At 21.7% G+C, this 18,373-nt stretch overlaps 1 protein-coding gene across 1 annotated transcript; it reads right to left on the reverse strand.

The window, feature by feature from the left end:
* Nucleotides 1-234: 234 nt before the first annotated feature.
* Nucleotides 235-14,578, reverse strand: LOC105364864 (ADAM DEC1-like). Its single transcript, XM_011502894.1, has 4 exons — nt 14,548-14,578; nt 14,012-14,200; nt 1,495-1,850; nt 235-279 (listed from the first exon to the last, which is right to left on the reverse strand). Exons 2-4 carry the CDS (start codon nt 14,085-14,087, stop codon nt 235-237), a joined length of 477 nt encoding a protein of 158 aa, XP_011501196.1. The 5' UTR covers nt 14,088-14,200; nt 14,548-14,578.
* Nucleotides 14,579-18,373: the final 3,795 nt, after the last annotated feature.

Here is an 18,373-nt window from a genome sequence, read left to right on the forward strand (position 1 = left end):
TCCTAAATGAATTATCTATATTATGTGATAAAAACGTATATATCAAATTGACCCCTATAACTATTTATCGAGGAAAATGTATTAAAAATTAATATTTGTATATTTGCACATTTACCGAGAAAAATAGTCATGAATCTATAGATAAATAGTTTTTCGACTTGTACATATTATGGATATATGTGCAAGTCGTATGCATCCATAGACCAAATCCAATACACACTAGACGCACCCTGGCTATAAATCTCTTGGTTTCTGCCAAATTACATCATTATCTAAAAGCTACAAGTAAATTATATTAATGCATAAACACACGCTTAATCCCTATTGAAAATTAAGAAAAGCACGTAGCACTACGGATTATACATCGTAATGTTATTGACTAGTTAATATCGATCATGACAGCATATTTTTCCTGTGCCCACCTACGAAAGGGCGGGGACAATATTTTTCATCGTCTTCTAGTAAACGTTTAGCGTCAACGGATACGATTTCTTTCTCACTCAGATTACGTGTTACAGAACACACACACACACACGCGCGCACGCGCGCGCGCGCACACACACACATATATATATATATATATATATATATGCATATGTATTAGTTATGTGGGTTTAGCTTTTTTCAACCGGAATACAATTAAGATTTTTTTGAAAATTCATTTGGGACGTAAAATTTCAATTATTATGTCTTCCCATTTGTAGATTTCAAATTAGAAATTTACATACATAAATGAAACTTTAAATTTCTAAATAATAAAATATAAAAAAAAAAATTATGCAAGAATTAATTATTGTCATAGTTTATACATTTTGACAGCATTTCATTAAATAATCCATATAATTATTATAATTGTGAATAAAATGTTCTTTACTTTTAATAAGTATAAGTTTACTTTTAATAATTTAAATAAATAAGACATTAATATTTAAACTTATTCTAAAAGTAAAGTAAAAAATAAATTAACATTTGTTTCGAATTAATATTTTAAAAAGTAATTCCTTTAGAACTTTCAGTATTGCTAAAAAGAGTATAATTTTTTATGTACACAAAGTAATTTGTCGACTACGTAGTTGTTTATACGTATATTTACAGCAATTAATCTAAGAAATATTTCAAGTTCATAAATAATGAATAATTTAATGCCGTAACTCATTAGTCAAATCATTAAATGTTATCCTTTACTAATTAGAATTTAATAAATCTTTTATCTATATCACTATTTCGTTTTTAATCCAATGTATTAAACTTGTAAGCTCGTAATATTATTTTCAAGCTTTAAAAATCAATGATTACAAGGATATTATTTAATCAAGCACTAAATATGTAGTTTATAGTCAACTAGTAAATATAAGTAAATATATATAGTAAATAATATAGCAAATTTGATAATAAGGAACATATTTAACATATATATTCAAGTATATAAAATATATAAATACTATGATAATTGCTTTTATGCATATTACGAATCGATTGCAAATAGCTACCTACCAAACCATCGCAGGTGGACAAAACAACTCTGGAATTCGGCTGGTTTTGAATAATGCCTCGATAATGACATTTAGTCGTATGATTTTTAAATGCACTACGATGACGTATTTCTCGTTTATGCCGTTCCACAATCATAGATCTCCCAATAAAGCTGTTGGCTGGTGCTAACTTCAACTGATACTTATTGCCACCCATTGTTAGGTCATAATATAGATCCTCCATTTCTGCAGAGAGGCCATGTAATTCACCATCTGATAGATGGGTCACGTTGGGAGAGATTAGATGGCCAAGATGCGTTACCTTACGTGGAAATATGATCTCATGCGAATGAATATGTTCTTCAGCTGTGTACAGACCTGTTTTAATAATAAAAAAAGGATTTTAGATAAGAGCTTAATGTCTTGCTGTCTTAATTTAGTGACATCTTGATATGCAAATATATTATCAAATTTTTTATTAAATTAAATTCAAGAATAAAATTATTATAATATTTATTAAGTTGGACGTCGATAGAATTTTTCAATTATAATAAAATTCAAAATAAAATTAATAATTTTGCGAATATACATGAAGATTTCTCGAGTAAATTATTAATGAAGTTTTATATTAGGGTTACATAATATAATATATAATTAGCTGCTATTAGAAATAGAAATTGATAGATGAAATACAAATTTTAGTTTATAAATAATGCAAATCTATAATATATGCTCGGTCTTAAAATTTTAATTTATATTTTAAATTCTAAAATTATATTAAACGTGTTATGCACTTAAAACATTTTCACTACTTAATATTTGAAAATAAAAGCGAGAATTTTTCATTTTAACTTTTAATAGTAATGCACTATCTCTATTTTATTTATAGTCTTTATGAAAGGATATCATTTATGTAAGTGATAAATTTACTAAGAGAATTCTAAATTCAAAGGCTGTCAAATCATTTACTTAATTAATTTTAGTTCATCTGTAATATTCATAGATAAGCTTTATATATATATATATATATATATATATATATATATAATTCATCTAGACGATGAGAATGCAAAATGCCAAAAAAATTTTTAATGTAAACAATTATTTATAGTTCATTATTCCAAGCTGTGACCATCTTTTTCTGTATTTTTTCATTCAATCTATGCGAATGTAATGTTCATATCATAAACTAGTTTCTATATATTATTTGACTTTAATTTTTACTACCACTTCTGATTAAGATTTAAATGAATGTTGCTTTTTAATTATTCCTTACTTTTTTATAATCATAATAATAATTATTATTATTAATTATAACTTTAAAAATAATCCAATTATTTATAAATTACATAAAACTTATTTGGGAATTAATATAATTATTGATATGTAATATTAGAAAAATTGTAATTCCTTCAGATAATAGATTTATTTGATTATTTATATAAAATACAATTTTTAGTCATCTCTATTAAAATTATATAACCTACATACAGTATATTTATACACATCTTTATATTATGAATAATAAGAGTGGTTACGTCTCCCTATTGCTAGACATCGACAGAGATGCTGAAATGTGTACAAACAAATGATAATTGCAAAAAGCAAATGTAAAAAAGGTGAATCATTCATTAATGTAATTATGCAGTCCAAGAATTACGCAAGGTATCATAGTATTTCCAACACAATTCTTGCGAATATCTTTTCATCTAATAATACTAAATTTATTCTACAATTTTTCATAAATTTACTTTATTCTACATATTATATTGAATCTAATAAAAATAATTATATATTCTTTAGTAATACGTATAATGTGATGGTAATTTGCTTTTTTTTATATGGGACAAAATTAGTGAAAACAAAAAAAAATTAAATATGTATGAGATAACAGAAAGTATATGGGATTAGGATTGTCACATTTATAATTCAACCAAATACTCTGACCGAATTCAGATTATACTTATGGTTAATGCAACTAGGCGTAAATATATGCAAAGAAGCGTAAAATTTATTATTTAATCAACAGATCAGTAGTTCGCAAATATATACCCCTACATTGAGTCTTTCAGTATTACTGTGAATCGATTCACGAAATAAAAATTATTTAGATTATGTTTTTATACTCGTAATTCAAGTTATTACTTGGAATGAAAAGTAAATTTCATGTTAAAAATGAAAAATAATAATTAAGAAGTACGTATAATCCATTTTCTTACTTGTTAAAAGAATATTGTATTTCTACTATTAAATAATTCGTAATCATAAAGAGTTTTTTAAATACGTATACCAAGTTTTCATAATATTCATAATATTTAAAAAGCAATATTAATGATATTGAAACCACTGGCTTATTTAATATGTAAATTTTGTTCGTGTCCGTTAAATATTTATTAAAGTTTATAATAATGTTATAACGTCAAATACTTTACATTAGAAAATTTATATCCCAAGATAATATTTATATTATCAATTAAAATTGAAAATTATAGTAAAAATATAAAAAGTTTTAAATTTGTATTCATACAATTTTTAATCTAAAAAGATACTTTATAAAAAATATTAATATGCTCAATTCTACTTCCGATGAATAAAATTTCTTATATATTATATTATATTACGAATATACATTATATTCGTTATAAAATTTAATAATAAATATTAAAGCAATTTTTAAGTAATTTTTAAATAAAGATAACTATAATAAAATAGACAATTATAATTAATTGTATCAATAGTTAAATTCAAATAAAAGTTATGGTGAAATTTATATTATTAAAAAAAATCGGCTTGTCTATATAGATAGACTAATTATTGGATATTTATATTATATATAAATAATTTATTATTAAATAGCTATTAATGAATATTTATTATATATAATAATATAATAAATATATATTTTTATTTAAATTAAAAACACTTCTTAATTCTTAAAATTAAAAATGCCTTTATCATGTATTGTTTTGAAGATTATAATTTAGATATAAAAAAAAATATTAAACAGTTTACAAAAGATATGTTAAAAATTTGCATGTATAATTATATGAATAAGTATAATATATTAAATTTATACTAAAAATTATTAATTAATTCTTACATTATAAATTAATTATTAAATTTTATAATTTTATAATTTAATATAAACACTATCTGCTTTTAATATGCATTATTCATATTTATTAATATGCTTAATTCAGAATAAAAAGTCATAAATTACTTCCAGTTGAATCTATATAACAATCTTATTAAGAAATATGTTCATATAGTTAAATTTTTATAAAGCTATTATACAATTATTCTATCTATTTTTTTTTTTTTTTGAGTTGACTCATAAATTTTATTTATATACAAATAATTTCCTCTGTTAAAAATAAAGAAATATTCTGCTTATTTTATAAACACAAGTCTTATTCCCCAGAGTTCACCCATAAATATCGATTAGTTAGTTTAGCTATTCAGTAATAGAATGCATATTTATTAAACATAGTGACGCAAAGTATTAAAATACTTTAGTAATACTAATGCTGTTTATGTTGCAGTCATATCAAATTACCATATACGAAAAGCATTTTATACATTTACAGGAAATTAAATTTCATTCATTTTATGCCAATTACTACATGAAGACATTTATAAAAAAAACTTTAAAAGAAAAACAATTTTTATGTTTTATTCTCGTTTCAACCGTAACACATTTATTTTAAGATATTTTCAACAGTTTTATAAAAATATAGATGAAGGCATGGAGGATAATTTGTTTTAATGAATAAATATATTTGTTTAAAGAAATAGTATAAATTAATATATCCAAATTAGATGAAAGGAAACGAAATAGAATAATGAGTGAAAATGATTTGATAGAAAAATGTCGTTGAATCAAGTTCGACGCCTATGGACTTAAATTTCCTTTTACTAAAACAGCAGCTCTTCTTCTTCTTCTTCTTCTTCTTCTTCTTCTTCTTCTTCTTCTTCTTCTTCTTCCCTTGAATTTAGTAAGTACTCAGACACTAGCATCAATGCAATTGGACTAAACTTTATTCTCTGTTTTCACAAGAAATCCAGCAGATTACTGTGACTAGATCAACGTCATAATGGCCCGACGCCGATGAAAAATTTGAATGATTTCATTGGTTTTTGCAGTATTAAACGAAAACGTTTTCTATACGTTTATTACAAATACATCAAGAAATAAATAAGTATATAATTTTTTTTCTATAGATAATGGTAAATTAATGAAAAACATTATTTGTAAATAGAAATTTATTTATATTTTCAGTTTTATAAATTTGAGATAGAAATATTTAATATGCAAATATAATACATACTTTTTAATGATTAAATGCATTTTAATTCTTCATTTGACTTTAATTAAATCTGTTATATATATATATATATATATATATATATATATATATTTACTGAAATATTACGTAAGCAGATTAGAATATTACGTAAGCATATTAGAAATAAGAGAAGAAAAAATATTTAAATAGTATACATTAGTTAACCAAACCTACATGGCCATATGTTAGTTTAAATTACAAAAAAAAAAAAAAAAAAATCCAGTTTGAAGTTGTGCATATAACTAATGAAGAATTATGATTATTTTTTTTACATAATAAAAATTTTCTTATGTGTCTAAACAAAAATAAAAAGTAGTTTAACGTTTTAATCAAGTATACTTTTTAAAAATATAATAACATTTATTACTATTATAACATTTCTGGTAATGTAAATATTACTGAATGATAAATTTTTAAATATTTCACTATATTTATATCATTTACTTACATCAATTCATATTTCATACCTAGTTTAAATAAAGTTATTATCTTAAATATTAATACAAATTACTAAATATTTGTTTAGAAAAAAGTAACAATAACAATACATAACGTATAAATATTTATCACTTTCAAACTACTTATTTCAAATAGTGACTATAATTTTATTTTTACTATATAAAACCTGCAAAGAGTATTTTTAATGTTGTTTTTTTTTAATAAAATTAGAAAAAAATTGATAATCAATAACATCACATATTCTAAGTTATATTTAATAAATGTTTTATTACTATATAGTTGCTTTTGCACACAGTCTTTGTTATTATTTAAAAATAAAAATGTAAATTATATAATCAATGTTGATATTTTCAAATCAGAAATTAAATGTCATACATTTTATAGCCTTAAAAATAAATAATCAACACTTTCTTTATCGTATAAATTCACCTCGTATTATATCAAGGTGACTCATTATGTAATAAAGTTATATTACTATTAGTTGTTCATTTAAGCCAAATTCAAATTTTTGTAATTGTGTGAGTAAGAAAGGAAAAATAATAAAATCGTAAACATAAATAATTAATATTTTGGTACATATTTAAATCACATTTATACATAAATATATAGTATTCAATAATTATAGTTAAAATTTATTTATTTTATTTAATGAATTCTAATGTCAATTTAAAAAACTCTTTATTCGTATATTTACTAATATGTGCATGAGATTAATACTCAAAAAAATCAACAATTAATATAAGTGTGAGACGAAAAATATACAATAAATAACAATAATATTGAAACAATAATGATACAATAACTATTGATGTTTAGATGAATTTTATTAAAATATTTATAAAATGGATATAAATAGATAAATAGATTATTGTTTTTACTAATAATTATGAATTACTATCCCAATAATTAATGAAAATGCATTTAATTTACAAATTAGAATATCATAATTTTTAATGCATTTATCCACGGAAATTTCTGTAGAACTAGGAAGGGATGTGAGTTACTTAGCTGTGTGAAGCACAGCAATTGTCTGAATATGAAACTTTGAATATGAAAACTGCATTAGGCTGATAGCTGAGATCCATAGATACAAAAGTTTTCCTATAAAATATATTTATTTAATAATATATTTATTACTATAATAATGTACTTGCAGGGACTTAGTAAATTTGATATCGAGGTATATTCGATAATATTATGAGAGAACGAAACAAAATAGTTTTGTTCGTTATTATTAAACATCCTTCACGTAGGATAAGAATCAATGAAATTATTTAAAAGTTTTCTAAATAGTTATGCTATTGATGTGCAAAGTAACAAACTAATATCAAAATATCAAAATTACTTTTATTGATATAGTTTTCTATATATCAGATATATCAAATTATTCCATTAAATTTTTCATTCAATATTCATTATTCTGTTACATACCGAATTTTTATCAATTGGATCAATTTTTTATTGAGAAATAATTTTGTTGTACAATTTGAATCCTATAATATTACATTACATGCTGTTATACATGTCAAAATCAATATAAAGCTCAATACATATATTAAGAAAAATTGTGTTAAGCCTTTAGATTGATTTATCAAAAATTAGAGTACGGTTTTCAGTCTTTATCAAAAGCAGAAATTTAATAAAGTAAAACGTGTTTAATGTTTTCATAATTTATGCAAGCTGAAAATATTTTTGTTTCCTTTAAATTGTAATTTATTTTTTAACTTCATTTGATCTCTTAACAATCAATTTTCTGCGTCGATATTTACAGTGCAATTTCCATTGGTCATTCTACTCAAAGCGTCATGTTTTTTATTTAATAATCTTCTATATAAAAGTTTCGTTCGTCCTTAAGCAACTAAGAAAGGGTTTAATACTTTGCAAATTGACTTGATATGAATTTAATATAAATATTTTCTGATAATACTTGCTTAAATCTTTAATTATCAAAATAATCGGTGTCCTTCGCTCTTGATCAAAGAACCATTCATATTCCGTTCGAGACTTTATCTGATAATTTTTCATTTATCCAAACCTTGTTTGCATAACAAGACTTAAATTGATTTTTTATTTTAGTTTTACTATCAAATAACTATTAATATTAATTAATTTTCTATTCGTTTATAGAAAATCACAACTTAATTAAGAAATGTAAACATATTTTATTTTTAATTACGAATTATTCATAAAATTCATAAGGTGTATAATAATTATATTGAAAAATTGAATTAATTAGTTTTCTTAGGTGAACATGAATTTTAATAATTATTTAAAAAAAAAACGGCAAAAAGACACTTTCTCAATAATTTATACAAACAAATAGTTAAGCGACTATCATTATTATAAATTGGTCTTTTTACTTGTAAACACTGTTAAATTTTGAATAATTCTTATGATGTTTATATATTATAATTGGAATTATTATTAGGAATAAATGTTCTGTTACTAATTAAATAAAATTAATTTTACATGCAGATGGCTTACTTAAATATATAAAGCACATTGTTTATGAATGACGTTATATTCGTGGCCTATTACGTACTAATAATTACAATCAAAAAACTGAAAAATTCAACTTATATTAAAATTATGTCTTCCTCGTTTAGAAAATGACAACTATTAAAAAAGGTAAAAATTAATTTCTTTTGAAAATTTTAGACAATAGTCATTTCATAAAATAATATAAAAATATATAATCTGCCATGAATATTTAATAATAAATATTTATATGGTAAAATTTTTTATATAATATATAATATTAGAAAAGGAATATTGATAAAAGTTTAAAATAAATATTTGTTTACAATAATCTAATTTTATATTTATAAATATATTTATAATATATTTATAAATTCATGTACATTTATAAAATATTAATGAATTGTAACAAAAGTGAAAAATCAAAAATGATTAATGATAATGATTTAATCATATAAATATTATTACATATAATATACAAATTTAATAAGATAAGTACACTTCAAAACTTTTATAACTATACCAAATTTTGTATATTTAATTAATAAAAATAAATTTAATTCTGGTATTGTACATAGATAAATTAATTACTAAAAAAAAAATTTTTTTATGAATTATTATTAATTTTTTCAATATTTATTCGATCGGTACATCTAAGTTGGTAATGTTGTATTTAATTTGAATATCTGTGACTCATTCGTATCCTGTATATGGTCATATGTATCTCTATTCTTGTTTATTATTTATACTTTCTCAGTCTCTCTCTCTCTTTCTCTCTCTCTCTCTCTCTCTCTCTCTCTGTCTCTGTCTCTCTCTTGTCCCTTTGGTTCTTTTATAAATGTGGTAACATTTTACTCTATTCTTCATAGTAATATGCTTTCGGACTTGCTGAAAAAATACTTTTTTTCATTTCCTCAGTACAAGAATCTTTTGCTTGGCTTATTAAACACGAGCTGACAACTAATCATGCAACATACAACTTAATTATTGTATAAATAGCTTGTACATGGCGTAGTGACATGTAATGCGAGAAAAGAGCGTTATAACCCACTAGTGTAGCTCTACACTCATTCATTACGCGTCTAGCTGAGAAGCTTATATTCTAATTACTATTAACGCATATTTAGTGACATTTTCCTAATTATTTTTTTATTTTAAAGATATTTGTTGTTCTTTGAAGTTTTCAAACTATATAAGTTTTAAAGTCCAGTATTTTTCATGCACTTTACATGTTATACAAAACTAATAAAGTAGAAAAATTTTGAAAAATGAAGTATAGCATTTTGTATTATGATGGACTTAATAAAAAATTAATAGAAATTTTTAATTTTAAAGACAACTATAAAATATAATATAAACTAGTTATAATAATATAAGATACGCAAGAAAAGATGTATTTATATAGAGATCCTAATAAATACTCAGTTACTACCTAAATTGTATTTTAATATTTCCAACAAACCATTTTTCTCCATTTCTTTATAATACAAATTAATAAAAAATAAAATTTAATAACAATACACGTGTTAATTATATATTTTAACTTATAAGTTAATGAATTCTTGATTTTTTTGCTTGTAAATAAATATAATCTATTCTATTATTATGTATAAAGTGCACTTTTACAGTGTTAATAAGTACTAGTGGTTAATTTGTCTGTATTAAATGTTATTGTGTAAAATTATCTATATTATTGGAAATATGCTAATGGAAATGAAACATTATTTATAAATTAGTAATACACAATATGTAGAAAGCTAATAAATCTAAAAATCACCAAAAATTTGTATAAAAATTTATTTCATGGATGTTTTTAAAAAATCTATACATAAGTTTGTACAGCTTTTGAAATATACATATTTACACAATTTATTTCATATTCTACATATGCACAGAATATACATACCCACATATAGATATAGCAGACATAGCAGCTAATTTACAAATTCAAAACTACGTTCATAAAAATCTTATGTTTTAACAATTTGTTTTAGTCAATAATATTCTTTTCTAAGATCTATGTTGAAATATAGAGAAAAGTACAATAATAAGAGAAAATTATGTAATTCTTTCAAATAAATCAATACAAATTCTGCATCTCTTTAATTACAGTTTATTACATACAATTGAAAATTTTTAATTATATTAAATTGCGCATACCATTTCGATTTTCCAATGGTTTAATAAAAATATGAAATTTAAGCTTTAAATTATGTACATAATTTCAAAATATTATCTAAATAAGGGACAATTAATTTATTATTGATTTCGTCATATAATACCTTTAATTCGAATTTCATTGAAATTACTATTATAGTTGAGTTTTTTTTCCTTTTAGTAAAATTTGTAAAAGTAAAATATATATATATATATATTTATATTATAAATTATTATATTATATATATTTATATATGGATAAAATATCTTTCTATTCAATGAAAATGATTTTTGTTTGAAAAGATTACTATAAATAACTAATAAATAATACTAATAATACTAATGATACTAATAAATAATAACTCAAATAATTTAAATAATGCATAGGGAATATTAAGCAGAATGTTTTTACATATTTGCTATTTTATTAAATTATTCTATAATATTTTTGAAAAAAGTATGAAACTTAATAAAGTTATTTAAAAATTTTTCATGTTTTCAAGCATTTTTAATTTAATAAATGATATTAGACGTGTAAATTATAATTATCTCTAATAAACAAATAAGTAATAAAAAAATTTGAAACTTACCTGCAAGTCTTTATAATTTTCTATAATAAAAAAATCTATTTTCGTTCAAAATTAAAATACTAGAAAAGAAATTCCAAAAATAAAAAAACAGAAAAAATTCTAATACATGTGTAAATTTAACATTATAAATAGAGTATGTTTATAAAAAATTGGAAAAGTAGATGACTGTTTGTTTAAATACCATTTTTTATAAGAGTATCATTAATCATTTGCAAGAAAAGAAATGAAACTAAATAAATCCATAAATACTTTTATGAATTTTACAATTTGAAAATTTTAAACTTATTTGTAAATAAACAATAAAGATATGTTGAAGTTATACTTTTAATGAAATTAAAAGTATGTAAGTTAATAAATAATAATTTAAGAAAAAAATGTATAATCAATAAGTTAAAAATATAAAAATAAGAAAGAAAACATTTCAAAGGCTAGAAAAGATTAAAGCATTTAAATTAATACTACTGTGGAATTAAAAATACGACCTTAAAAATTTATTTCCTCGGATTAATATTAAATAGAATTTTATATGTCCTTTGAATGCATTTAAAAAGAATGGTCAGTCTATCAATATTTATAATTATAAATAAAAATAGATTTTTTAATAAACATAGATGCTATTTAGAATATAATTTCATTTAAAGTGATTTACGTTGAAAAGAGAACCGATTAATATTAATATAATTATTAATAAGTATATAAAGCAAAGATACTTTTAGTGCAGTTTAGGTAAAAATATGTAGGCTATTTTTATGCAAGAAATATTTTGTACAAATAAATTTTGAGTATACTAGAGTCGATTGTTAATAATAGTCGAGTGTTTTAATAATAGTGGATTGTATTAATACGACATAATGGCATATATGTTTAAATTCTTAGTAAACTTATATATTGTATACTATGAAATTTAATTTTTCTCTATTCATTAAAATAATAAAAATATCAAGCTTTCCTGCATATCACACACGAAAATTATATTCTAACTTCTTATGAATGATTAATTATATGAAGAATTAGATGAATAATTATATTTTAATTATGTTTAAGTATTTTTTTGTTTGTTTTTTTTTTATATCAAAGAAGGTATTGCATAATATGTAATTAACATTAACTTGAAACCTATTTAATATTATATATATATTACTCTGCTTAGATTGAACGAAAGACATAAGAAAGTCATATTCATAAATAAAAACTGTATATTTCATAAGAAAAATATTTAGATAATTGCAGTCCTCGTATTTTCAAAAAATATAATATTAATTCATTTAAGTAATTGATTGATTTAAGATACATGCATTATGTAAATAGCCAAATTTTTAATTAAATCAGTCAGTCATATTTGAGTCATCTTGTTCTTACACGAGAAAGAATTTAAAAAACAAGTATATTTGCTAATTACGCGTAAAGTTAATATGAATTCTAAAAATAATTAAATAGAAGATCTATGTAATATACATTAAATAATATTAGTAATCTAACAATATATATTAAATATCTAAAAAAAAATATTACGATGCTTGTTTTCTCTTTAAGTGTTGAGAGTGCAAAATAATTGTTCCGCGGCCGAGAATATTTGATATATATATACAACGAAAATGACTAACTATATGATTTATAATTAATGTAGACGGTAAGTTTGGTATGGAAATGAAGATAATTAAGTAAATAACTAAATATTAAGGAGAATTTAGAGTTTGCGAAAAGATATTTGAATTCTAAAATTCTGCAACTTTTCTAAATATATATTTGAAGGTATCTAAATACCATAATTTTATAAATTCACAAAACTACAAAAATATATACGTAAAGCAATTTTGCAAGCAGTAAAACATAAATACAATTAATGTTAATTAAAATTTATTGTTAATTAAAAATTAGAAGAATAAAACTTTTATAGTATTTCATGCGCAAGATAATCCATAGCAACTGTTACAATTAAAATTTTTAATTTATCATTTATTACAGGCCACACTATACTAACATCTATTAAAATTTACAGATTCTTTTGCAACAAATAATTCTATCAATTATTTTATATCTTCTATAAGACTGTGCACATTTTTAGTCATAATGCACATAATTACTAATTTTTAAAAGCTCTAGTAATATTAAGTTTTTATAATATTTGAAATTAGTTATATTAAATTATTAAATTAATTATTATTTTAATTTTATAATATTTTAAATTAGTTTCTTGCTATTATTATATATTATTTACATCATAAATATGTTATTAAGAAGAATGCTATAATAAATCGTTGAATAATTAATAGTTAATTAAAGAGTACCCATATTACTTTTGTTTTAAATAATATTTTCATTTTTTAATCTTTTTAATAAATCAAGAAGTTCTCAAAATAATAATGAGAAGATAATTATAGAAATAATTAAGCAGTTATTACAAAATTTACACACATAAATAAATAGCTGTATATATAATTATAATTTCTCCTAACATATTGTAAAAAATTGAATTTTAATTTCCTAAAATGTATAGAATGTTATTTACCTTTGGGTTTGATCGATGAAAAATCATGGGCTGCATAAACGAAGTTTATCAAAAGAAAATTAATAAAGAAATGCATTCTTTGTTGTAAGCTGTTACTTTTAAATATTAAGACAATTTACTCTCTTGTTTCACAAAACAGCAAATAGAGTTTTTCAGCATCTTTATGAGTGTATTCATTCAAAGAATCATCTAGAACAGAAAAGTAGAACAATATATTTTAGATATATATAATTTTTCATACCAAATGTTTTCCTATGAGTAAATTAGAAATTTATAGACTTTTGAGTTGAATCATATTAATATAAATTCAATTTAATTCATATAAAATGAATGTTATTATTAATGATTATCATCACTAACTTTATGAAATTTGAGAATAATGAAGTCGTCCTCCAATATGACTAATACTGTCATTCCATTTACTTCATTAGAATAGTATAGAAATTTCATAAATTAATGTTATCTACAATGTTATCGTAAGAAACGATATTTTCCAAACAATTAATGCACGCAAAGAATATTCGGCTCAAACATACATTAAGTTTTCCTTCGTCTCATACATTTGCGGCATCTCCGAGATTCGTGCCATCCGAGTCCCCTACCCACCCACTCAATACGACGGAACCGGGCTCGCTATCCCTCCGGTATGTTCATACTGCGTGCGACGAAAATAAAGAGTGGTACTACAGGATTGAAGAAAAAAGGAGAATGACTGAAGGAAGAGGAGTCTGGAACATTTCGTCATGAGAAAATGACAACACCGCCCACGGAGCTTACCACTAGCGACGCTGCCTAAATGTCCCCTGAATTAAAACTGCTCCTTTTAAATTATACATTGGCTTCCGCCATTCGGCCTTTGTGCAATTACACTTCCAACATATTTTGTCTTCTAGACATATATATCTATGAATTATAAAATTTAAACAATGTATAAAGGTCTAGTATTCAATTTTTGTAAATACTATAAAAATATGAAAATACTCGAACTGTTAAATGTTAATTATAATCATATATTTATACATTAAAATATTCAAAAAGTTAATAATGATAAAAATGGAAAATATGTTTCATTTATTCTTATAAGATAATTCTTATATAGTAATAATCTATTTCAAATAAAATATTCCAACAATACCTTACTAATTTATAACATATTGTAAATTATTAATGTATAAATTTCGAAATTTGTTTTATGAAATTTAAAATGAAACAGTAGTGGTTTGTGGTAATTAATTCCTTATTATTTTATATAAACATTCATTTTTATTTTATAGAATATTAATATGATTTTTAAAAATTTATGAAAATAATTTAATATTCCGATAATTTTAATATAAATTTTAATTATTTGTCAGTTATTCAACAAAATGGAACTATTATAATGTTTGCAAGTGTGAAAATCTGTTTATAAAGCTATACAATACAAATTATATGAGAAAAAGTATTACTCAAATTTAACGTAAAAGCTTACTTCTGGATTTTCACAAAATTTCTTATATGAATTAAGTAAGATTACTTATGTGCAACTTAAAAAATAAGAATATATATATATATATATATATATATCTGTGTGGACATATGTATAGAGTTCTAATTAATCATTTTTTAATTTTTACGATTGAATACCTGTATTTAATTTTTAATTACTTAATTTTTAAATAATTTCGTATTAATATTATTTAATATTAGAACATAAGGAAATATAAGTAAGTAGTTATACATGTCCTTACAATTTTTGAATTAAGCTGTTCGGTATGAGATCGCCAAAAGTGATTTATCTTTTCTCAGTGATTTGCATTCTTAGGATTTTATTTAAAACATATATAAAAAAAAAAAAAACACAAAAAATTGTATTTTTAATTTTATAAGAATTCATAAAATAATAGTGGATATTATCTGATTTTTCAAAATATCTAAATTTAAAATTTGGAACAGTAATTAATGTGCCACTCATCAATAGTTGACAATTTGAATATTCCGCATTCATACAAGAGGTTTTGTTAGAATGTCAGTCGAACGCCATATCTGTGTAGCAATAACTCTAAAATAGTCAGAATGTAACACAAGCAAGACAGTCCAATTGTAATTTATCATCTGACACTGCGAGATATGGTCAGTAATGGTGTACATCAGCGTAAGCCTATACAAGTGTACGTATCCATTCACAAACCCATCTGGAGGTTCGCACTCCAAACGTTACTGATAACAATTAATTATCATTTACGTGAGTTGTTTATTTAAATATTTTTTTCTATTATATTGTGCACTGTATATTTATTGTTAACGAGTATACTTTAGAAAGAATATCTGTATATATATATATATATATATATATATATATATATATATGAAATAGCATTTCATTTTCAATTCGACAAATCTAAATGAAAATTATTTCATGTACCTTTCACATCCTAACCACCAATGTGGTTAAGATCGTGCCTCACTTGCTAAGTTTCCCTCGTAACTTAAGCTGATCGAAGTTAATAATCAATAGTATACGAATCACTCATAATATAATTATTTATGATCATTATATGACCTACAATTTTTTCTTCTAGATTATATATATGTTAAATATCCATGTATTAATTTAACGTAATAGTCATGAGAGTATTTGTTTCAAGACTAAAGTGTCATTATGATAAATATTTGCAATAACAAGATATATATGATATGTATAAAAGATAAATTTACCTTCTGGATTTTAGATTTTCATGCAGTGCAATATTTTTAGAAAATATTATATTAAAAACATTATTTCATTGATTTTTCCAATTGACTATTTAATAATCAATACAGCTTTGTATTATTATTATTTTTTTTTTTAATTCATACAAATCTGCATTTTACATCATTATTTAATACTTGGAAAATACTACTCACAATATTGATCAAAATATGTTAAAATTATAAATTTTATTATTTTATATTCTTTTAAAACAATTTTTCAAATATAATATTATTCCTCTCTCTCTCTCTCTCTCTCTCTCTCTCCCTCTCTCTCTCTTTATATATCTTAATATTATATTAAAAAATAATGAATTAATTAATATTAAATTAATTAAAATAACAATAAATTCTTCAATATTATTCAATATATTTTATTATTCATTTCATGTTAAGATATAGCATCAGGAAAAAATAATATTGTGTTTGAAAAAGATTTTTAACTATAATTAATATAAAAAATAAGAAATTGAATATATACGTATGTTAAATATTTTAAAACTTTAATTTTCCTTATAATTTCATGATACACGGAAAAAAGCAAATAATTGTATATTTAGTTTAATAAAAGAAGGCTTTGAAAGTCTGTATAAGTAAAATGTTATCATTCATAAAAATATTAGGATTGATTGACTATTATTTTTCATAAATATATTTGCACATTAAATAATTAAAATTTATGTGTATGATTTTTATTTATATAAGTATATATTTAATTAATTATTTATATTAATTTTAATTATAAGAAATTAGTAAACTTAACAGTATATTACAACTATGAAAAAATGTATTACATTTATGTATATGTATAATGTTAAAATTAATCATATTAGATTGGTACATTGCATCATCGCGACAGTACCTGGCAGTAGTATTTGCAATAACTAGTTATATCATATAATATCATATAATATTTATCTTCTAAATTGTCAATGTTTAGTTTGAAGAACAATTGATAAATTTTTTGTTAATTGATTTTAAAAATTTAGAAATATTATCAAAATTTTGAATGCATCATTTGAGTATAGAAAATAAGTAATGTATAATTAAAGAAAAGTGGACATCTTTTTTCTGATATTTAAAATATAAGTTTAGAATATAATGTGTGCATGTGTGTGTATAAATATATATATACCATTGGAAAACAACCAAATTTTACACATGATTTTATTATTTTATTAAAGTGAATGAAACTATTAAATAAATCTTCTAATATTTACTTAATCTTAATCATTATGTATAGAGGCATTTACACTGAAATCGAAATTTAAAAAGTCTCTTAGTTTGTTTAGTATTAATTTCTTAAATTAATGTTAAATTAGATTAATCAAATTAATAAAAATTAATTACATTTTATATTTTTTATAAAATCATAGTTAACAATGAAAGTAATATTCTGTTACATTTTCAAGTTACAGATATTTAATCAGTATGGATTAACATAATGAAAAACATCTAGTATCAATTATTATACATAAGTTCCTGGTTTATCAATCTAATTTATGGTTTATTTTTAATAATACTTTAGTGCATTATAAATATTTGAGCAAATTTTTTATAAAAATCAAAATTCTTTTATAAAAAATCAAAATTTATTGATGCAAAATTTATTGACTTCTAATAAATGTTTCA

The sequence above is a fragment of the Ceratosolen solmsi genome, unplaced genomic scaffold (assembly GCF_000503995.2).
Source record: "Ceratosolen solmsi marchali unplaced genomic scaffold, CerSol_1.0 scaffold15, whole genome shotgun sequence".
NCBI lineage: Eukaryota > Metazoa > Arthropoda > Insecta > Hymenoptera > Agaonidae > Ceratosolen > Ceratosolen solmsi.

Bases quoted from the DNA above. Each gene is read 5' to 3' on its own strand.
- LOC105364864 (XM_011502894.1), bottom strand. From the start codon at position 14,087: ATGCATTTCTTTATTAATTTTCTTTTGATAAACTTCGTTTATGCAGCC. The intron at 1,851-14,011 runs GTAAATAACATT...TTATTAAAACAG, and splicing joins TTCATCGATCAAACCCAAAG to GTCTGTACACAGCTGAAGAA. The intron at 280-1,494 runs GTAGGTAGCTAT...ATTTACTTGTAG, and splicing joins TGTCCACCTGCGATGGTTTG to CTTTTAGATAATGATGTAAT.